Source organism: Pipra filicauda, unplaced genomic scaffold (assembly GCF_003945595.2).
Source record: "Pipra filicauda isolate LSUMZ 115617 unplaced genomic scaffold, ASM394559v2 scaffold14_size4853619_pilon, whole genome shotgun sequence".
NCBI classification, from domain to species: domain Eukaryota; kingdom Metazoa; phylum Chordata; class Aves; order Passeriformes; family Pipridae; genus Pipra; species Pipra filicauda.
The window spans coordinates 876,870-900,456 of NW_024103985.1; the positions used below are offsets into that span (position 1 = coordinate 876,870).

The window sequence follows — 23,587 nt, forward strand, 5'->3', positions numbered from 1 at the left end:
AGTTTTGACCTTAGGATCTGTCATTGTGCCTCTGTTATCTCTCTGCATTATGGAACTGCTTCATTTCAATTCATTGGGTTTCTGTTTATTTCCTCTGTGGCAGTCCCAGGAGCTTGGATTCACCGGCTTTTTGTTGGAGCATATGAATTGTTAGTTTGAAAGGCCCACTGTTTCTAGTAGAATTGCAGCCCAGGTTGAATATATCTCACTATTAATTAGAGATTGGCCCGAACCAAAGACGTCTATTTGATCCCTCCCTCCCTCTGGAATCTTTTCTTTCCTGGGAAAAATTGCTCAGTGCTGGCTGGAGGATTGACTATTGTGTTTCAGAGAAAACTTTTGTGGTTTCCAAATGTGTTTCATTCTCCTCAGGAATTAAACAAAAAAATCCTTCTAAGCGTCTGCAAACCTTCTGTATGTAAAGGATTTCTCCTTCTCTCAAGTTCACTCTTGTCTATAAATCCATCCCACAGAGACCCCTGTGAAACCCCATATATTTTAATGTGAAAAGTTTTGGTTTCAAGAACACAAAGCTTTTATCAGTTTTCCACTGACCTCCAAACTGCTGACCTGGCAGAATGAATTGGGAGTGATGCAGATTTGCTACCCCCCCATTGCATGGTGTGTTAGTGACATTAGGCTAAAGAAAACGTTCAGTTTTACTGCTTAAAATGTTGTTTTACTGCCTACTGATATTTAATATGCCAGTTTTTAAGGCATATTGAGACATGGGTGAGAGAAAGCTGAAAGTTTAATCTGACGATAAAAGAGAAAAACCCGAAGAAGTAAAAAGTTTTGGAATTTAGATTGGGATCTGGACAATCAATCCCCTCCTTGTTGTATCCAGAACTTGATTAATGGCTTTCAAGTATATATCAGACTGGGGAAGGTGGAAGAGGAGCTGTACAGCTGATGCAATGGGATGTTTTCAGCGTATGAGCTTTGAACCAAAGGTGTTATTCCGTGGTACCTGTGTCGGATTGTTTTGTAATTGTAGTGAGCAGTATTGATCTCTGGTAATACATTGCTTTTGAGAAAAACTGAGGGGCATGCTAAACAAAGATTTGAGCTGTCTTTCTGTTTCCTTTTATCTTTGGCCTGCAGTGGTGGAGAGCCGAGGAGGGATCATGGACAGCGTACAAAGATTCTCAAACCTGCCAACGTATCTCCCCGCGAGCTCCCACATCTGCAATGCTGATGTTTTCTTCTTCCTCAAAGAAGCCAACCAGGATATCATGAGGAACTCCAGTTTGCAGTCTAGGGTGGATTCATTCTTTATATACAAAGCCAAACAGCCACCTGTCCTAAATGCCACGTATGGACCCTTTTCTGTTGAACAGCCTGTTCCCTTGGACCTCATGCTGACTTCTGCATCTTTTGGTTTCACAAATAAATTCACTTTCAATTGGAAATTAAAATCTCACATAATCAACAGCTCAATCTATTCCAATAAACCCAAAATACAAACCTTGTTCTATATTGCGGGGAAGGACTGGGATGACTACAGTTCTGAGGAGATGTTGCCTTGTGTGAAGATGTTTGCTTTCCTGGAGTCTAGAGAAGTTGTGGCCAGCTGCAGATTGACAGGCCTTCTAGGATTATGTGTTGCAGAGCTGGAATTGTCTCCTAGCTGGTTCAGCTCCCCTCCACCCATGGTTTCAGAGGAAACAGCCTCTCTGGAAGGGATTACTGTGGAGCTCTTCTATAAGATTTATACAGTGGATGGGGAATGTTCTCCAGAGGATGAAAAGTGGGAAAACAATATCCATGCAGGTGAAGATAACGAACACCAAGCTTTGTCAGCTATGGAGAGGATTGGTAGCATCGTTGTTTACCCAAATCAAGACCAATTAAAACAGTCTTCACTAAGGCTTGATGAAAATATCGTTATTCGCTTACCACTGAACCCGGTCAGAGAAGGTGACATTGTGACCTTTCATGTTTGCCTGGCTGATGACTCACTAGCAGACCAGTTTGTATTAAGGTAAGAGAATTTTTAAAGTGCTGTATGCTAAGCAGTCTACAAATAGAGGCAAATCACTGCTGGGTGTAATTTCTTTGGTTATATTCAGTGTTTTCCTGAGAGAACTTTGGCATTTCCTCTCCAGCAGGGGAAAACTATAAATTCTCTGTGTGGATGATACTTTTTGGAACATGGACATTGATTTTAAAGTATGAGCTATAAATGTTTGTTTGATTATTTCTTATTTTAATTCTGTTTGCTTCTAGTAATAATTCTGCCTCTTGAATTATCCCTCTGTAAGTCAACCAGGGTAACTGCTGTAATCTGTTTTGCTAAACAGTTTGCAAGAGGGTTTTTGATTTCTTTGGTGAAAGTTACTCTGCTTTTATCGATTTTATTACCATCTTTCCAAAGTACATTGGATACATTTTGCACAGGTCATATGTGGTGAGGAACTGTTTTGTTGCATTGTATGGAGGGGAGCTGAGAGGTGAGAAAATGAGATGTGCCTCAGCTTGTGTAGGAATCCTTTGGCAGAGCCAGGATTTGGGGCCAAACTTTGCAAGTAGTCTTCAATTTTCTTGTCAGACCAGCCTACCCTGTTTCCTCAAGCTTTTGACTGCTTGTTTTGTGACCCATTTTTGTTTTAACTTTGGGGACTTTCTGTTGACCTTTACTTGTGAATCTGCCTGTAATAGGAAAATTCAGGCATTTCTAACCACCCCGAGGGTTAGTGCTGAATATTTGCTATGTCCTTAGCTGTCAGACTGTGGGTTCAGAGCTTCACAGAGACCAAATTCAGAGAGAAATGTGAGCCAAACTGGGGGAATAAGAGGGCCAAAAGGTAATTGAGAAGTGTCATCTGCTGTGAGAATGTGAGACACTTGGGAAAGAAGGAGTTGCAGCACATGCAAGGAAACCTCAGAGCAGATTTGTGCCTTGCTTCTGACTTTCTGATCCGAGAACGATGGGAGCAGAACATGACAGAAGTGCACTTTGGGGACAGATGTTGAGAAAACAGACAGCAAACCTTATGCAGCACTTTCACATCATTCAACATCTGTGAAATAGCACATGAATATTAATAAACTTACAGATTGCTGCGTGAATTGGGACAAGTGGTTCATAGTGCAGTGCTACTGATGGGGGGGGGAATGTGTGAGAAATATAATGGGGTTTAACCAGACTTTAAAAGGTTTGGGTCAGGTTTAAACACAACTTAGTCTTGCTTTTACCTGGATTTACTGGTTTTTCTTCGTTAAATGTGGATTTGGCCAGCATCCACTGTCAGAAGATGGACCAGCCTCATGGAGCAGTTGGGTTTCAGCAGTTGTGTATTGATTGACTGTGCTATAGCAGAGAGATTATAGAATTTGCCTAAGGCTCTGCAAGTATTTAACATCAGCTCTTAATTCTCAGTTTTCTGTTCCCTTTACCACACCACAGATAAAATTCCCAAGGTATTAGAGACAACCTAAGATGAGGATGTTTTCTTTCCATTGGAATTTCTAAAATAGCATTTGCCTTGTACTAAATGGCACAAGGGTAGAGTTTTGATATTTCTGCTGGCCAGGAAATAATCAAAGACTTCTTGCAGAGACAGTTTTGAAATGTTGTCTTCCAAAAGCAAAATAGGTCCTGGAAACTCTGAGCGTGGTACCTAACCTGGGGTTTCAGGGAAGCAGAAAATGAGGGAGTGGAGAACTTCCAAACTGGGGAGCCCCAGGATGAGACACAAAGCCTGGCTACTGCCAAGATCCTCATCTTCTCCCACAGCCCCCTGTGGCTTGCATGGCTCCAGCTGTCAGGTGTTCTCCCAACACACAGAACGTGCATCTTGGTGCTCCCGAGCTGCTGAGAAAGCAGTCAGGTTTCCATGGGGATTTCCTTCTTTGAAAGTATGGAATCGGTTAATCTCCAGGAAATGTTTCTGTTACAATAAATCAGCATGTTTTACGTGCCCAGAAATATTTCCTTGGAAAAGTCACCATCGGCTCTGTGTAGTCCAGCCTGTCTGGGCTTTGATTTGGCTCTGCTTGCATCGTGCTTTTCATCAGAGAAACTGCAAGTATTTTTATTTAACCTTCAGTTGAATGCTGAAAGTAAGAGGCAAAAAGGCAATTCTGCTGATGGTTCACCTGTCCTTCCGGATGGAAGGAGCACCAGCAACTGTTGCTATGATTGTTTCAAATGACATACGTGGGGCCCATGGGGAGATTATCCAGCTGAAGTTTACACAGTGGGCAGGGAATTATGCTGAGGGAAATACAAGCATTATAGTTCCTGCATCTAATTTATGCAGTTTCCCTCACCAGCTTTCCCTGGTTTTTAGCTCAATGCTAATGTCCATAAAAACCCAGAAGGTTTTTATATACATAGAATTTCTGCATGTTATAGCCAGAGAAAAATACATTGAAGTGAATGTTTGCCTTGGGAAATATATTTTTACCTAATATAACTGATTGTTTTTAATCATATCTGTTATAAGTGTAGCTGGGTGAATTGCAGTCTGGCTCATATGAGATGATAGATCAAAATCAAGTCATTCTCAGCGCAGCGTTTGATGCCAGCCTTGAGCTCTGACAGTATGCAAAGGAACAGATATGCTCAATTTTATGCACTTCTTTACTATTTCATGCTGTGTTGTGTAGTATTTTATTTCATGTTGGATTTTGTTCTAGCAAAACTGACTTCAGTTCTCATATGAGACCTGATTCTTCATTGTTTTGGTAAAATTTGGGATTCTTAACCAAGCTTGGAAACCGAAAAGCAATTGGAAACAGTTCCTTGATTCAGCAGGGTGCTGTGTTGAAAGATGCTCACTTGTTAGACAACTCTTCCTCCCAGTGTTACTTATGGGGTGATGCTGCAACTTGTTTGTGAAGCTCCAGCTATCACTTCCAGTAGCTTCCATCAGTCCAAACTGGTTTTGCTGTGCTCTTGGCTGTTTGTTTTCATTCAATAACTAGAATTTCAGGTGGAGTGGAGGTTTGGTGGTGCTCTGGTCTGGGGAATTTGTTTCTCTTCATACTGCAACCCAGCTGGTGTGGCTTGGTGTAAGTGAAGGACCCGGATATGTCAAGGGGCAGAATTTGGAGACTAAGTGTGCATTTAGTGCTTTTGCTGTGCCTGACAGTCATGCTGCTCACTTTTTTGACAGATGATCTATACATGTCTGCAATGAAATTCTTATGACACTGGAGATTATTTCGTGGCCTTGCTGATCTGATCTGTACTGTAAAATTCACCATCTGTGAAGATAAATTTTGCCCATTATGTTTGGTGGGTTGTCACTAAGCATAGTTTAACTGTAAAGGTAGGTGAAATGGGCTATGTTGCCACGATTAAACTCTTTTATGTGCTACCTAGTTAAAACAAAAATAATTAAAAAAATGAAGGACAGCTTTGAGATTCCAGCAGGACTCCTACATGTTTCAGTGTCACAACGTGCTTCAGCGTCACAAATATTCAGGCACTTTTTGTCCTTTGATGCACTGGAGTATCTCTGTTACCTTCCTCACTGACAAACTTAGATGGAATGCAGTAAATGAGGGAAGATGGAAGTCATGACTGCAGAAGGGGTAACACCAATTTCTGTGCTAATTGCCAAATGGAAGAAGTCTCCTGATACCCATGGAGGAGTTACAAAAGAGACAGGAGAAAACAATTCCTGCTCAACTGGAAGAACAGAAATCTCATCTAATAGCATTGGGAATGGCTTCTATTTCTTCTGTGGTGTTTGTTATTATTTAACTCCATCTTGAGACTCAAAGGGTGTATTTAAAAGAAAAATGGGAGTCAATTTGTACAGCAGAAAAACGTTTAAAGGAATAAATGGACAATTGCCCTTTGGTTATAGGGAAGAAATGAGGACAGTCTTTAGAAATAAACCACGGATTTTTGTCCTGTTTTCCAAGTCTCCCCATTTAAAGCGTCGGCGAGGATGTGCTGGTAATGAAGGCTGAGCACTAACAGCAAATAGTCGAGTCGCAGACAAAAAGTGGGTTTGTTGGCATTCCTTACACGTCCCTAACACGAATGACCCATCCTTCTTTTCTGCCGGGTCAGAATAGAAGTGGAGATTGGAGATATTCCAGGAATATCAGCAAGGGGCTGAAACCAGGTAATGAATCCCCCGGTAGGGAAATGAAAGCGGCTGTGGTCAGGATGTGGTCCTGTGTCTGCAGGGCCCTGCAAAGAAACCTCGCTGTCACTCGGTGCCTAGGCAACCTCAGGGAAAAGGATTATCTGCTCCTCCCTGCCATGGCTCCACACAGTGCAGGGCAAAGATTGCTTTTTGATTTTTGGGATGAACCAGTACAAGGTGTAATGCCTGCCGGTTGACTTCTACTGATTATTCTCATTGGGAAAAATGATATTAAGGATTTATATTAATAAACATATATCCATATGGAGGGGGTTATGTCTCCTGCTAAGGAGTAAAAATTGCACAGGCCATTAAAACTGACTTACGAGGCTTCTGCGTTAATAATGAAAGATCTGTAGAAGTCTGAGCAGTCGTCTAGAAGGCCAGAAAAAGATCATTAAGAGGATGTCTCCTGCCAATAGCTGCCAAGAGCAAACAAGGGGAAGAAAACAGAAGGTTTTGGATCTGGAAATGCATAGAAAATGAGAGCATACAGACTGTGGGGAATGCAGCCTGGCTGCCTGTGAGGAGGAGGCTCCGTGAGACCTTCGCTTCTAAACCAAGCTGGTAGGAATGGAGAAGCACTGTTACTGGAGATTATTACTGGGGATTATTACTGGCAAGAGAAATAAATGATTAACTGAATCGTCATTTTAGGGTGAAAATTCAGCAAAAGTCAAAGTGTTGAGAAAGGAAAAAAATTTACTTCTGAAGTCAGAAATGCTGGTTCAGATTTAGAAATAATCACAGAATTAAAGCATAATTGGTGGCTTGGGCATATTTGGGTTTTACCCAAAGATTTTAATAAACCCAAGATGACTGTTGAAATTTGTTATTTCTCTTTTTTCTCTCAATATATATTGAACTAAATGTAGGTATGGAATAATGATATGCAATATTAAAAAAATAATGCCAAGCACTGCAAAGTCTGGAAATGCCAAAGAGGTCTGTGCAACCTTAGTTCAGGTCCCAAGTATATCTGCATTATAATGTATTCCTCAAAGACAAATTCACACTATTTTTTTCCAGATCTACTGCTTCATTTGATGCATACATTGTCTTCCTCCCACTGTTTTCTTTTCTTTTTGTCACTGAATGGGAAAGGGAGTAGCATCCTTTCAGGACACTCCTACGAAGCCTGGGGGAGCTGTCACCAGAATTTTTTTTAGCTTGAGTAAACCATTTCTATAAATTCCCTTTGAGAAAGGGCTGAACCATTCTTTTATTTTCCTTATTTCTGTTCGAGGCAGGCGCGTGGCCCAGAAAAATTGGCTTTAGCTGACGAAAGCCTGGCATGGTGGTATGGAGTCACACATTTCACAAGGATGCTGTATGAGGGAGTTAGACCTGAATGTCTGTTGGCTGAAGGGAAGAAGACATCCTCCCTGGGAGCTGCTGGCAGTGTATGGCTCTGCTGCACGCACGTGCACAAGCCAACCTGCCCTGGCAGTAGTTGTGCCACGCTGGCAGATTTTCTCTCCTTTTCATGTGCCTTAAGATAACCTCCTCTGCCCTAACCACACTGGAGAGGGAGCGGAAAAGAAACCACCCCCTCGTACAGTCTCAAAACCATTTAAAAATTACAAAAAAACAGCTCCTTCCTGGAGCTTGAGCACTCCTAAAAGCTTAAAAACCAATGGATCTCCGACAGTGAATAAATGACCCAGTGAATCCTGAAAGACCCTGAAAGACTACAGTCAATAAAGCTTTTTAATGGAATTTTAGATAAAGGTCAACTATCTGCTACAATAATCAACCGTCCATGATCACTCTTCACAGGAATAAACCAGGCAGAGCAGCAGCCCCACGTGACAATGAGAAGCCCTGCTAGTTGTTGGATATTGGCTTTGAAGCACTTCCAGATGGGATTGCAGTGTCGTGGTGATAAAACACTGATTTTTTTTTTTTTTTTTTTAATTGGGATGTTTCCTGATGGCAGCTTCTGCTGCCCTGCAGAAGGGCTCCTGAACATGATGCTTTGTCCAGAAACAGAGTTCCTGTGGTGTTAACAAAGGTGGTGATAGGGTGAAGGAGGATGAGGCTGTGGTGCTGAGTTTGGGTGAGTGTGGCAAGTGTCCCTGCTGTTTACTCCTTCCCTTGTCCTCCAAAGCCTTGGTTTAGGATTCTCTTCTCTCATGGGAGTGGGGAAATGTTCCTAAGAGTTGGAGAGGAGGGTTGATCAAAATACAGAATTAGATTAACTAACAGTATTTAGTTTTCATTTCACCAGTGTTTTTCACTAAGAAGGTGAAGCGTCAGTTATTTTTAATTTTGATAGTTTGGGAATGTTTCATGTGTATGGTGGGGGAACACTTAGTACAGCTGGAATGAAACAAGGATCCACTTCTCATTGGAAAAGGCGTTTGGTTTGCCTTGAAACTTTAGTTTTTCTTCTTCTCAAGTCCTGCCAACACCTCAACTTTCTCATTCATCTACCCATCTGCATCTATGAGCACTAAGGATGTGGCAGTGTTATGTAAATTAATTTGCTGTATCTCACATTCAGAACCCTGAAGTGGAAAAAGGAGTTAGCTGCGTTGATTTTGGCCTGGTTGGGGCATGAGCAGGTGTCTTGTCTTCGCACTACAAGTGGGTACACGGTGCTGTGTGCAACTGGTGGCATCTTGACACATCAGATTGTTTTGCATGTGTGTGACAAATAAGGTTTGTAATAGGAGGCCTGACAGCCTCTTGCCGTGTAAGCAGACATTGCTGTGCTCTGCAAACAGAGATGATGTGAAAAGCGCTTCTCGTGGATCTGGAAGGTGCCAATACGCCGTGTGACTTGACACAAACTCAGCCTTGTTGATGGTAATGGAAAGAGATTTTACATTTTTAAATGGTTCGGGTTCTACAAGCTTGTTCCCAGGCTGATCCCCATCTCCGAAAGCACTGACATGACAGCTCCTGCTAATTAACTCCAGGCAGCTCCTGCAGAGCTCGGCGCTTGCTCCGGGGCCGGGTGTGGATCTGCAGAGCACTGTCAGCAGATGTGGCAGGGCTGCACCGGGAGCAGGGACTTAAAATACTTGTGATGCTGAGCGGACCTGGGATGGAGATTTTGGAGGAAACCATCACTAAAAGGGCACCCTTGGTTCGTTGCATCTCTTCAGACTCTCTCTGTGCGATGTGGAGGTGTGCTGGGTGTGATCCCTCCTGGGTGAGGAGCTGCATCAAAGGGGCTGCCGAAGGTTCAGCCTCTGCTCTTCTCCAGAACTTTCTTTTGCTGGGGGCTATCCTGTCTTATCCCTGCTGTGATTAACATTGGTGCAGATAAGAAAAGGGAAGAGTAAGGTACTGAAGATGGAATTAGGAGTTTTTTGCCTGTGAGCACCTGGCTCTGAGTTCAGTTACCTCTGTTAATGAACATGAAACTGCCTTGAGCTGACAAAACTGCTTAAATACACAGTATCACAAAGGGCAATTTAAGGAAGACAGCTGCAAGATAAACACTTTCTTCATCCATTTCTTTTATTTCTTATCTTGTACTCAGGTTGGAAGCACAGGTCAGAAAAGGTTCCTGATTTTGAGTGATCATTTCGAGTTTGGGGGCATGCTGTGGCTCTTTGCAAACTGTGTTGCCTCGTAAGCAAGTCCCTGGCAGGGAGCTTGGGGGGGAGTCTTTGTTTTGGACAATATGCTGAGTAGTTCCTGCTTTGTGCTGCCAGACAATGATGGCATTGATCAGTTCTTGTACAGCTCTTCATTAGCTGGCAGTGCAGTAAATCACAGTCTTGTTTAAACAAGTCAGACACAACAGTGATTCGGTCGTTGATGCAGTTAGTTCTCCTTCTATTCATTACATTCAGCGTAATGAATAGTATTAAAAGTAGAAAAATGTGTCTACTTTGAAATTCCCTTTTTTCCCAAGATGTTTGGGGCCATGCATTGCTCTAATTTTATCCTGGTAAAAACCAGATTACTATCTCACGAAGCTGATGAAGTATTGCTTTGAGCGAGCACACTGATCTCAATTTCTTCATATTCCTGCTGATGCAACAGAGAATTGCTTTTGTCCTTGTGTTTACCCATGAGTTTTTGCATGGTCTGATAGAAGAAGGCCAGTGTGATGGTTTGCTGACAGCTTTGGGGAGGAAGGACTTTCAGAAAGAGCAGGAGACAGAATATTGCAAGAAAATTGTCAACATATCTTCTTGTTTTGGGTGCTCCTCCTGCTCCCCATGTGATTTCTGTCAATAAAGGACCTGTAAGGAATGGTTTTGGACAAGGCAGAGCAGGGAGCTGTGCTGTGTGTGAGGTATTTAATGCCTCCAATGGCTGCCACGTCTGCCTTGGACTCTTCACTCAGCCAGGGTATAAAAGAAATCATATTAACAAAGTTATTGGATCCCAGATGAATCAAAAGAGCTGCAGGAGAAGAAAACAGTGACAAATGAGTCTGCCATCCTGAGGCACAGCAAATGGTGCTTACAGCTAAAGCTATTTCACTTCTTGCACCGCTCGCTGCCAGCCCTCCGGTGCTGCGTGGGCAGCGGGGAGCGAGGCGGTGCCAGGACGGGGATGCCTCGTGCTGGCAGAGCTGCCAAAAGCCCCCGTGTGGTGGGACCAGTCTTGATTCAGCTCTCTGCATGAGCTTTCCTGAGCCCGGGGAGCAGATCCTGAGTGGTGGGGTTCACCTCTCATCTCCCCCCAGCTCTCAGTCTGCCACCCAACAGCCCCCTGCCCTAAGCAGCGCTGGGTGTCAGTGCCCTGCGTGCAGCAGTGTTTCGTCCTGTGTTGGGAGTTACACGCAACTCAGTAACAGGAGAATGACTCTAAAATATGTTCTCCTTAGGATCCCTGCGGAGATGCTGTGGGTATTCCCAGCAGAGGAGGAATTGGTCTGAGCAGCAGTATTTCCAGGGGCATCCCAATGAGGAGGGTGCTCCTGGGAGGGCCATATTCAAGCAGCCCCATGTTTGCGGGGCAAATCTGTCACCTTTGTCACTCTGAGCCATCAGGCATGGCTCCAGCAGATCTCCCTCTGCTCCTGCCATGCCTTCCTTTAAATTGCTTGCTAAGACCGAAATATCCACAACATCCTTTTGAAAATTTTCCTGCCAAGGGAACTTTCTCAGTTGCTTTTATTCTCGCTGTGTGGCCCAAGCTTTTGTGGCATTAATGAAGGAGTCCTCAAATGCATTTTCACTAAATCCCCATCTCTAACTGTCCTGGTCCTAGAAGACAGCAAGTGGGAAAGGCAGAGAGCAGAAGTGTGGGATAGGCAATGCCCTGTTCATGGGCTTTCTAAGCATCTGCTCAAGTTAATAAGGGTCTGCTCAAGAAATGTGCCAAGTGACCACAGGAAGCACATGGATGAACTCTTTGATACAGATCCCTTGTGGAAGATAGTGATAAAATGCACCAAGTGATGCTTGGGGACAGTCTGAAAAGTTAGTCCCATCCTGGGAGATGGCAGAGGATGAGGGAGAAGTGGTAGCAGACTGTGAGAATCTGGATCAGGATCCAAATGCATTGTGAGTATTGGATCTGGGAGTTTGGCTTTGGCCCATCTCTAATTTAATTTGCCTGGCCAGAGTCTTCTCTCTCTTACACAGAAAAGAGGGGTGATTTAATTGACTTCCATAGAGTTGCTTAGGATTTGTGCCAGTAAAACTATTTGAATTTGGTTATGTGCAAGACACGTGTGGGGGCCAGTGTTCTGGCTTCCTATTTCTCTGGGAAATTTGTTAGGGGCTGTAGTAACCCTGAGTGGGTGGGTGGACAGGACCCAGATGGATAGGGAATGGTCATGTTTTGAGTACTGTTTTTAATGACACACAGTAACACTATTAGTACATTCTTAATTATTGCATTTCCTGCTGTTATCTCCGTAATGTGGCATAAGTACCTATGCTCTTCAGTTAAGATGACTTTTGACTCACTTGCCAAAGCTAATAACCCTTTAAAAATAATTTAAACGCTTTCAGAAGTATTTTCCTGATGCTCTTGGGACCAGTAGTCCTTGATTTGCCATAGAGCAGATACAGAATGAATAGCAGTACTGTGGACTCCCTCTAACAGCGACCTTATGTGAGATGTAGTGATTACAGCAATTAAATCCTCTTTGCCAAGGCAACCAGGGCTTTATTTCGAACTGAAGTTAGATTTTTTTTTTTCCCCCAAATGAATCTCTTCTGCATGCATTATTCATTTTTCTTTGGAACATTTAGCCTGTATGAGTTCCACAAGCTCAAATTCGGTATTATTATTTATTAATTATTGCATTGAGGTAACGTCTAGGACAATCTGCCTCTGGGGGTCAGAGAGCACAGGGTTCCCCTGTGCAGCCACAAGCAGAGCAAGGCCATAACCTTTCTCTCAAGGTGAAGATTGAAGACTTTACTGCATTTGTAGAAGAACTTGTGAAGAGTTTGCATTCACTTTTTGCTTGACCCTAAAACCCCTGTCAAGGAAGTTTGTGGTATTTTGGTCCACTGAATGCTCAGGCCAGTATAGTTTTGACTGTACTATTAAAATTATTTACTTAAGTGTTTGAAAAAAGTTGGTTGTGTCAGCTCAGCCTTTTTAAGTCCAGCTATGTTTGGGTGAGTTGAATGTGGAACTTCTTGTCACTGTGACTCTTTCTTGGAGAAGGGAAGGTCAGTGATCAGCAGTTATGGTTAAGATGCAACATTTTCTGTAACCGTTCTGGAAATTCTGGCTTAGGGTGGTTTTTGGAATCCTTTTTTTTTTTAAAGAAGAAAAAGTGTTAAAGAAGTATCAATAACCCTTCCTTTGAATGTGCTACACTCTTATTTTAAGATTGAGTTCATTGTCTCTTTCTGCTGTTATATAAATAGCCTCTTGATTGACAAGAAAACTAAAATGATTCTGTTTAAATCTGTACTGCTCTCTTAAGAAATCTACATTCATTATTCCTGGGATGACTGAAAGATTTACAATAGTTTATAATCTGGTATCATTTCATTCTTCTTCTTGGTGTTATTAATCACCTTGTCATAAAACGTCAGGAGAACTTTGTTCAGCTTGCATGATTTGGGCTGAGAAAGCCATACTTTAATATTAATGTTTCGTAGGAAATTGGGTAGATATCTTTGCATTCTGGGAACCATAAAATGGATGAATGATGTCCTTTGACTAGATATTAGATGCTTGCAGGCTGCTGAAGCATGGTTGAAAGAAACCTGCAGCTGTACCACCACGGGAAGAAAAATGACCGTGCAGGGCAGATCTGGCTCAGGTCAGTATTTGGTTGTGGGCACCTGCAGTCACAGGTACCAGGGAGGCTGGTGTTTGTGGTTGATCCTTCTCTGTGTTAGCGCTGGACTTCCATCCTGGTGTGTCTCATTGGGCGACATGAAACCCAAGTCCCAATTATTTGGTCATTTGAAGATTCTGGGTTGCATTTCATAAGCCTGGAGGCAGTCAACCAAGATCCTGGCTGGGTTTCAGCTTCAGTAATTACAATTTGCCAGCTCAGATTTTCTCTGCCTCTTAAATCACATCCGCTATTTTTCACTTCCTTTACTAACTGCTGTGTCCCCTGTGCTGTTGTTGATGATAATAGTTCTAATGCTTCTCCTATTTCTGTAACGTTATTTTATCTGTAATGTCTCACAGTGTTGGTACAAGAAACGTCTGTCATTGCTTTCGTTTTACAAATCACTATTTTTATTGCTCACGTTCCAGTGATATACCTCAAAGAGTAGGTGCTTTCCAAAAGGAGGAAGGCAATGCCCCTTCTACCCCCAATCTGTTATTTTTCAGTGAGGACTGGGGGGCTGATGGGGTGCTCCTGCCTTGCCCTTTGAGTCTGTTACCAGGGCAGACGTATTTGGGATGGCCCAAAGGGTACCCTACACAAGGCTGGTGAGTTGGTGGGCAGGGAGGTGCCACCCTGTGGGTGCCCCCTGTGCTGCCCCCCAGGTGGTGATGCTCAGTCCACCTTCCCAGGGGCTCTGCCCCTCCACCTGTCCCTTAGAGGCCCCGGCTTTTCCCAGCTCACCTGTATCCCCTCCATCCCAGCATCCCCACAGGAATGCAGGGCAATGCACAGGCTCGGATCTGTGTTCAGGCCAGGAGAGGGCAGAGTGGACTTGTGTCTGAGGCAGAAAACCCTGACAAAAGTCAACAGCTGATCGGGAGGGGAATAATTTTGGGCAAGAATGTGGCTTGGTGCTAGTTCTGGTGCCCTGGCTGGAATGGGAAGCTGCCTGACGGGCTGTGATCCCTCGGAATGGACCCAATGCATCACCTCACCTCAAAAATGCCTCTGTGGGGGGACATTTAGCAACTTGTTCCCCCCAGTGTGCAACCCCCCTGCAAAGGGCAGAGACATGGCAGCCTGCAGGGCTTCTGCAGGTATTATTTCTTACTGAGGAAGAGCAGGTCTCTTCTGAGGTGTCCTCCACACATCCCTGGGATGTACCCAGGCTGTGGGCTCACGTAGGCAATTTGCCACCCGAAATTGAAATGCATGTAACATGGGTTTATGAGTTTTTCTTTACCCCTCCCCCCTGCCCTTTTCTGAAAGCTGTTGCATTTTTTCTCTTTATGAATGCACTGTGCCCCTTGTATGTGCTGGATATTGCAAATGCACTTCATAAAGCAAATTTCCCCGCTGGTCTGAAGGTTAAGAAGCTGTAAGTGAGCTTGTCTCTTTGCAGAACAACTTTCTTTTTGGGCTTGAAAAACAATGGAAATGTAGTTAATGTTCAGCCTGACAGAGTCTTAGCAAACGTACTAAGGGCTTCATTTAATAAAATCATATTTCACTTTCATAGACAAGAAGCAGAATAGAGTTGAGTCTTTTTTAATGAATAAAGTCCATAGTAAGGCACTTACAATCTTTCTTTATGTGAGGCTCATTCTCGATTTTTTTTTTTTTATTATTATTTTAGGAACCAGGAAGATTTAGTGCAGCATTTTCTACATTTTGTCGTGCTTCCTTTGGAACAGAATGGAAAGGGAAATGTATCTTAATGTTAAACAGACATGAAACAAAAATGTGGTTTTTCCCCAAAGAAAAGTTAAACATTTGCAAGAAAAATGTTCTTCACGACAGTTTCAATTCTGTTAAAAACACATTTACTGTCAGAAAATAATGGTGCTGGATGAGCTCTAATAATAAACCAATTTGTGTACCACAGGAGTGGACTTTTTCAGCCTTTTGTTGTAAGTCATGCTGGAAGGGCTGCCACTGGGCTACAAGAGCACAGATATTTTCACACTGGGATTTGTGTCTGCTTGATTTATGTGAATAACTCCATTGAAGTACAACTGGGAAAAAATTCATCATGTGACTTCTTATTAAAACATTGCTTTTTTTTTTACTCCCCTCGGTGATGTTTGAGCAGCTCCGTGTATTTTTCTCTCAGATTTCTCTTTTTTATTTCTCTTTTCTTAAGTGCTCTCTCTGCACAGTGCCTCGATTGTACCACACACAGAGCAAGCGACAGCAAACTCCTCATTTCTGGCTAACTGGCCTGCTGCAGCTCACAAATGCCATTAATGGGCTGGGTGGGAGATGCATTCCTGGAGCACCGGGGTTGCACAGCGCTCCCCTTTCCTTCACTGATCCGATCTGTCGAGATCAGCAGGTGCACCAAAGCATGCAAATCTAAAATTTGCTTTGAGGAAAATTGAGTGGCATTTTTCCCCTGAAACGAGCTGTTCCTCTGAACATCGCTGCCAGCTCGCTTGCTTGTGAGAATATTTGCAGAAATGGGATGCAAAAGTGGTACAAATGCAGCCAAATTGAATACATTTACAGATGTAAAAGGCTGGGCTTTTTTTTAGGCTTGCGAATCTCTTTGGGGCGAGGACTGTCACTTTGTGTAGATTTATAGTGTCTCGTGTAATAGGTCCCTAAACACACTGGCCTTCAGGTGCCACTGCAGCCTGGTGGGTTCAATGCTGGTGACAGTGACAACGCTGGTCCCACCCAGCTTACAGACCTGCAGGTTTCTATGACGGTGCAGGTACCTTTTATCCTCTCCAGGCCACAGTCAGTCATGCTTGATAGCAGTGTGAAAATTGGATTTGTCAACTAGTAATCCCTCAGTGATCAATAATTAGTTGTAATTATGCGCTGTTTAAGTGCTGTGGAGAGAAAATTGAAGTTTGTGGCCGGAGCAAGGAAATGAAGAATGGCAGGTACACCAAGCTGTTTGGCATAAGGGAAATTCAGTTAAAGAACTGAACTCACATGAAGAATGGTGAGTCAAACTGCCTTCTACAGCCAGGCCAGGTCACACAGCTGGAGGGGCAATAGTGTTTAGGCTAAGCAGGCTAAAATAGTCCTTAGTGAGCGTGCTGCCCATAAAACATCATGACTTGGACAACAAGGAGGTTTGCTTTTTATTTGTGTCTCCCACAGATGTGCCCAGTGTGAAATGCCATGAATAAGCTGTTATTTGTGTGAAAGTATCCTTTGAAACGTCTTTGTTTATAATCAGAGCTCACTCCCCCACCCTTTTTTGAATTTTTGTCCAGTATATGTGCTGAGAGAGGCTGGAGTCCCTGCTTGAGTGTTAACTCCTGGGACTGTGCCATCCTTTGCACTCTCTCTGAAAAGGTGCAGCTTAGACACATGGTTTGGTTTCAGACGGAGGAGGAAAGGTCTTCCTTCTTTTTGCTTTCTTCTCTGTTCCAAAGAGCACAACAGACCAGGTTTCCAGATGGGCAGGAATGTTATTCCACCTGTTTCTGAAAATCTGGTTGCGTCTGGCCTGGGATTTCTGTACCAACTTTGCAGATAAATCTGTCACTGGTAATTCTTCTCAGTCAAAGAGCCAGAGAGGCTCTGTGTTTCTTCATAGTATACCCATGGGTGATTTCTACTGCCTCGTATGCCTGATTGTCATTCTCTAAATAGACATGCAAAATGAAACTGTTTAACTGCAGGAGGTGGGAGTGAACTAGCTGGAGTAGACCTATTACCCAGTGGTATGTGAGAAAGAGCCAGCAAAATTTATGGTTTCTGAAGGAGCAGTATATTTTTAAGCTTCTTGTATTCCTACACTTCACAGCTCAGATTAGCAGATTGTTGACAGCTCCATGATATATTTGCTGTCACCTGGCTGGAGTCCGAAGCAAGTGATAAATTTTTAGTTTGAATGAGCTTGTGTGACATGCAATGACAGATATATTTTTTGTTACTACAAGTATGTAGCGTGTCCTATGGTTGGGGATTTTGGTGCTATTCTTGGTGTGGCCGTGAGTGATTTGCTTGCTTTCCTTGTGCTTCTGTTTCACCATCCAAGAAAAGGTGGAGAAAATGACACTTTTCTCACTTGCTGTGATGGCTCATTCTTTTTTTTTTTTTTTGCGATGTTAGAGCCTGACAGAGGCTTGTATCATCTTCTTTGGGTTCAGTAAAGCCCATCTGCTGGCAGGAGGGAGGAAGAAAAAGAAAAGAATCCAACATTTCCAGTTGCTGTTGCTGAATTTCATGTATCTTGGGTATATGTCACATGGATTTACATTCAAAAACTTGGAGTGTTTTCAGAGTGACAATACTATATTCTGGGAAGATTCAGCTCCCAAAATACACATTCAAGGTGGGAGAAGGGACAGTGTGAATCAGTTTTGTCTTCACATGACTGAACACCTGGAGGAACTGAATTTACAGATTTTGATTGCAGGTAAAACCACAGTGCTGTATATTGGTGAGCTCTATTCAAACAAAGAAGAAAGATAAATGCTAGTTTATTGGATTCTCTCATCTTTATAGTTTCTGGTGACTAAATTTATCTCAACAAATTCAAATCTCTCTTCCCCAGGCCTTTTAAAAGGTCTCACATATATCAACATTAATAGGATGTAGCAGTGTTGAAGCTGGTATTCTGCTGCTTGAGAAACATCTGAGTGAGGTGAACTAGCTTTGCTTGCAGTGGGAGAAGGAAGAGAAGTACAGTGTTACACCTCAAGTCTTCTGCTTGCTGGGGGAGCTGGAGTTGGCGATGGACTGTGACGGAGACTTTGTCATCTGTGATCAATGAGGTGTCACACACAATGTTCAAAACCACTGCCAAGTGTAGCTGAGCACTGGGAGATCTGTTTAGGCTAGAAACTGTCTTTCATTTGTAAAATCAGCTTCTACTAGCTTGAACAATAGGAAGTTTGAAAAGAAAGTAATTATTATATTCCCTGGAATAGAAACATTGGATTTTCTCGCTGAAGACTTTTCAGAAATACATGCCCACTAATTACTCTTCACTTGGAGGATAAAAGCAGTGGTTTCCAGGCCAGGTAATGCACGTCTGATGTGACTTCTGGAAAGAAGCAAACAGGGAAAAGAAATTCTCTGAGAAGGCTGCTTGATCTGCTGGGGAGGAGAATGGATAGAAGTGCAACATTGCAGTGCAAGGGCATTTGCCAGGAATTCTACTCAGGCATGGAGCATGGGGCTGTGGGGCACTGGGAAGTTGTCCCTTCCCTCCAGCTCCAGGTGGAGCAGGGACCTGCTCCTCAGGGCACACAGAGCATATGTGTGCAGATGGACTCGTGCAGGGCCCCATTAGCTTGTGCTGTGTGCCCTGTGTGGCTGGCGTGGCACGGGGAGCTTGGCAAAGGGTCATGTCAGTGGAAAGCAGTGCCCTGTCAGGGAATTTCACAGTACATGCACATGCAACCTCCATGGGTCAGGCCTGATTAATGGATTTGGCCAGCAAACCAAAGGGAGCAGCCAGTTTGGGAAGTGGCACTGCTGCCTGTGTGCCCTCCAAACTGCCAGGGAGGGAGCAGCAGCAAACCTACTGAATGGGTAAAATAAGCTTTGCATGTACAGGAGGCATATGTGTAAAGAAGCAAAGCCCCACCTCTACTGCACTGTGTGTTTGTACTGTTCTGGAGAAAGGTTCAAACTGTACCTAGAAATAGGTCTTTCTGAATTTGAGAGCAGTTTCATGATAGAACATGGCAAACAAAAACCCGTGAATATACATCATTAAAATACCTACTTTAAACTTCATGTTGTACAGATTTATATTTCCTAGACATTTTTCTTGAGGTTTTAAACCCTGGACGCTTCCAGAGGGCAAGAGATTTGGTGCCAACAGTCCATCATGTTATAAGGCCTCTATCTTTCTACATACCTTGGAGTGAAGGGTAGCACAATTCATGGATTACAGGAATTAATATGGTTTCTTTTATGTGTAATTATGGAAGGCAAATGTATTTAAAACAAAAGAACTATTCCAGGTCCATAAACCCATTTTACTTCGAAACAGATGGTAGAGGCAACAGCATCAAGAGACAGGGAAGCAGGCTCTTTCCATTTCAAGGAAACGTTTTGTTTTTGTGCAGGCAGAGCAAGGGATTAAGCCTGGGCAAAAAGGTTGAAGGTTGTGTCTACTCAGCAATACTTTGAGAGGGGCCACATGTGGAGCTGGCATCCTCTGCTTTTAGTGTAGCTGTGTTTCGTGGGCAGACAAGGGTAGATGTCCAGCCCAGATGCAGCTCTCGTTTGGGTTCTGCCCCCATGACACTTCTCTGCTGCCTGCTTCTTGTTCAGCTGCCCACATGTCCTCCTCCAACAAGGGCAGAGACGCTGTTCAAAGCACCTCTAAAACTCTGATGTGCTTAGACATCAAAAATGGGAGGTGCACCTCTCTTGCTATGGAGTCCTGGTGATCACTCGCCTTAGGGGGGAGAGCATATGTACAGCAAATGGACACTTACATAACCCTATTAGCTTATACTGTGTGATTTCAACTGTTGGTTTGCCACAGGGAGCTCGAGGAGAAGAATTAGGTAATATAAATAGAAAGATGACATCCTCAAAAAGAGCGCCATTCAGCACATATTGCTGGCTGGCCTCATGGTTCGGAGCCGATAAGCAAATTTGGCCTGAATCCTGTTGCAGCATTTTATGATGGCACCAGCATAGCAGAATTGGCAATATCAGCAGAGGTGGACGCTGTGGATGTGATCCCTGCCATCCGCTGCCCGCAGCGCTGACTGCAGGAGTCTGCCTCTCAGTGGCAGAAACCTGGGGCCAAATTAATTGTGATTAATTTTGATTACAGACCATTCCCTTTGAAGTGACTCTCAAGATGAATTTGTCCCATGAGTGCTTTAAAGGGCAAGTTGCTCAGAAGTGCTTCTGCTAATGCATCCTCCAGGTTTATTTCAAATATCCTGTTTTTTTTTTCTTCGTTCAGCAATTGGTTCCTGGTACAAATACAGACACTTTGCATTAATTCCCTATAGGGCTTCTGTGCCATATTTTTAGGCTTTTGAGTGGCATTGTGGAAAACATGAAAGCATTATGGTAATGATCAAGGCCAATTCTTGTCTTCTTTATTCAGATATCAATTAGGGAAAAGAAAAATCTGTGATGCTTAATCATGCAGAAATCCTGCTAAGAGCTCATTTAAGGGAGGGTTTGAGTGGGGACCTCAAGATTTGGCCCCTAGTGCATGATGAATTTTAACAACAGCGAGGTAGTGATTAGGTGGAAGAATGTGAGTATAAGTGGTTGAAGTGCTGGAATGAAAAAAGAGTTAACAGCATTGTCTGCTCAGCACCACAAGGAGCTGTTGCATATTATTACATTTAAAGAGAAGGAAAGTACAATGAATGCACTTTTAAGCCAATTCCTCCCACCGTTCTTTTCATTTGTTTGGGAATATTTTGTGGGACTGACCGAAGGCTTTGTCTGGTGTAGCAGTAGCCTCTCAGCTGCCTAATAGCGGTGAAGGAAGTATGGAACAGCACCTTCTCTTACTTATTTACTCATAAAAAGGAGTGTTTACAGAAAGCTGTGCTTTGACCCATGTTTTAAGAAAAGCCACCCGTGCTTCACTCCTTTCAGTCTTCTGAAAGCTCACGTGATGAGAAGCACTTCTCACCACGAGCAAACTGCCAAATGCATTTGAAATGGAAAATTTCTGATTGAAATGGGCATCTTGGAGGTTCCAGCTGCTGGCGACCGTATGGCAAAACAATGGCGACGTTTGCAATTGCTCTGCAAAAGCTGCTTATCCAACAATCAGGACAGCTTTAAATATTTATTTGAGACTGGTTGGTTTTAAGTATTGCTTTTTGTCACACACACTCTTTGTCTAATTAAAACAGGGTGATGGCAGCCAGGGATCCTGTTTACCCACATCATGAGTGCTGAAGGTGGGTCATTTCAGGGCCTTACAGGTCCCTGCAGAGAGGAAGAGGAATTTGGAAATGGTTGGGTTCACTTGGAAACAGAATTTTGAAGACTTTTCTAAACAAATGTGAAAATTTCAGAGGAGGGATCAAGAGCGGAGGAAAACTTCCCAGATTTTTTTCCATTCATAGGTAGAGATTGAGAGCAGCAGGAAACTCTGAGGCTGGGGCACTGGCCAAGTACTCAAACTTGAATTGGGTTGGTTTTCTGTGTCATCTTTCCCCATTTTCAGCTAAGGTAGATGCTGACTTCCAGCTATGCTGCTTCCTGTGTTCTCTGTTCACCTTTGAGGTCTGTGGTTGGATAGTTTGTACTCGGAGGATCTTTTGGTGTGTGGAAGGGGTGAAGGAGAGCTTTGCCCTTCACGTGGTCTCTTGCTCCTCTTCCACAGCTTGTTCATGAGTTTACAGCAAAGCTTCTTCTGACTCTACAGCTGTGTGACTCAAGTGCAGGACACTGGTGTGGCTGCAGCCAACTGCCGTGTCATGGGCTGATGGCAGCTGGGAAGAGAGGGGCTGTCCATCTCTCTGTCCCAGAAAGTCCTGTACATAGGTAGAGAGGCTCTTTGGTGCAGAAAGTCCTCTGACAACTAGGAAATGTAATTTTGAAATTTATCCTTACAAGTCCTTCTGACAGCTGTTCCTATTAGGAACTCAATCAGTACAGCATTGTGAATTCAGTCAAGTTTTCCCTTGACATGCTATGAATGTATTAAGTGATGAAATGTCATAGAATCAAAGCAAATTTGCACTTATTCCAGAAAGAAATCTGAATATGTAACTGTTGTAGTGGTGATGGGGTAAGCAGAGATTTGCATTCCTTTTGGTGCATAATGGAAATTCTGAGTAGCTGGACTGACTTCCCAGCTAATGTAGTGGTAATCCTGCCATAGCCAAATTGTTTCTCATTTCTAACCATTTTTGGCCAAGTTTGAATACCAGTGTTTCTGTCTGGTTGACTCTAGTTTGCAATTGAATAATTTAAATGAATAAAGATTCAACTCCCCTGTTGTATTCCCATATACTCTTTGCAGAATTCTCTTCCTGAGCTGTAGGAAGTGATCAGGGATGAAAAGGGGGACTTCTTGCACCCGGCAATTCTCTTATTTAAGCAAACTGCCTCTTGTCTCGAGTCACCTTGAAGAAAGTAGCTCTTCAGTAAACAAAGGGGAAAATCTGCTTAGTACATTTTTGGTTATGAGACTGTAACTTGTAGCAGGCTCTGCCACTAATCTGTCTGATGGAGGAACGGGCACCTCTTAAGAAGCTGTGGCCCAATAATAATTTCGGCAAATGTATTCGCTCTTTGAAGAAACACTGCTAAGGGTCTGAAAGCTGTTGGGAAGCTTGTCCAGCTCAGGAAGAAGAGCTGAGATGTGGTGTGGGTTGGACATGTGGTGGGTTGGGTGTACTGGGGGGGAATGTCGTGGCTGAGCTGGCACTGCTTGTCCTGCTGTGGGACCTGTGGGACCACACACCGGGGTCACGGGGTGGGCACGGAGCTGAAACGCTGCCTCTCTTCAAGTCCTCCCAGGCTGAGAAATGACAAACCCATTATCCCCTCCAAGCACTGAGGTATTCTGGCTGCTGAGCCATCAATAACACACCCCATCATTTCCCAGACAAAGCTTTCCTGTTCCTTGGGTTTTGTGACACGTCCGCATCCGTCGCTGCCGCTCCACCGCACGTCGCCGGCTGTGTGAGCCTTTCACAACACATCGCTCTGCACTGAGTGTCAGAAAGCCGCTCAGAGGCATTGAGGTCTCTCCTTGCTTTGTTTCAAGCCTGAAAACCTTGAGATTTTTTCCATGTTTTTGTTCAAGCCAAAGAAAACTTCCATTGGAAGGAAGAATCTCGGGATTTGGCTTTACAGCCTAAATGCAGCCGATCTTGCCACATCAGTGGTTTATCTGAGCGAGGGCTGCAGCATTGTCTCCTTTTAGGGGCTCTTGTCTCCCTTGTTCTCCCTCCCCCTCTGCACTGTGTAGTGCATTTGGAGCCTTCCGAGGCCATTTCCAAAGTGTTGTGATTCATCAGTAATTACTCTGCTTTGAATCTATTGTTAGTTTACTTTTCATATAAGTCATATAAGTCCCCAGCTTTAAAACCTGCTCTTCAACTTTTATTTCATTCAAGTTTATATTGGTCTTGGAAAAAAAATATAATCTTGTGCACTTTTATTGTCTTTTAGCATCTGCTTCATTATTCGTTATATTTCAGTAGTTATTTATTCCAATGAAGGAATATAAATGTTGGAACATTCTGCAGAAAGTCAAATGAACTGCCAGCAGTAAATAGCATTTTTGACCAGTTTATTCATTTTTCTTTCTGCTTGCAAATTGCTTGTA

General features: G+C 43.4%; 1 protein-coding gene across 3 annotated transcripts in view; it reads left to right on the top strand.

Annotated features, from left to right (window-relative positions):
- The window catches only part of TMEM132B (transmembrane protein 132B), a 230,023-nt gene that overhangs the window by 61,892 nt on the left and 144,544 nt on the right, over nucleotides 1-23,587 (top strand). For all 3 annotated transcript variants that reach the window (XM_027733115.2, XM_027733116.2, XM_039378878.1), the window contains exon 2: nucleotides 1,105-1,984. In XM_027733115.2, coding sequence (XP_027588916.1) covers nucleotides 1,105-1,984 — 880 coding nt within the window. The remainder of the gene's footprint in view (nucleotides 1-1,104; nucleotides 1,985-23,587) is intronic.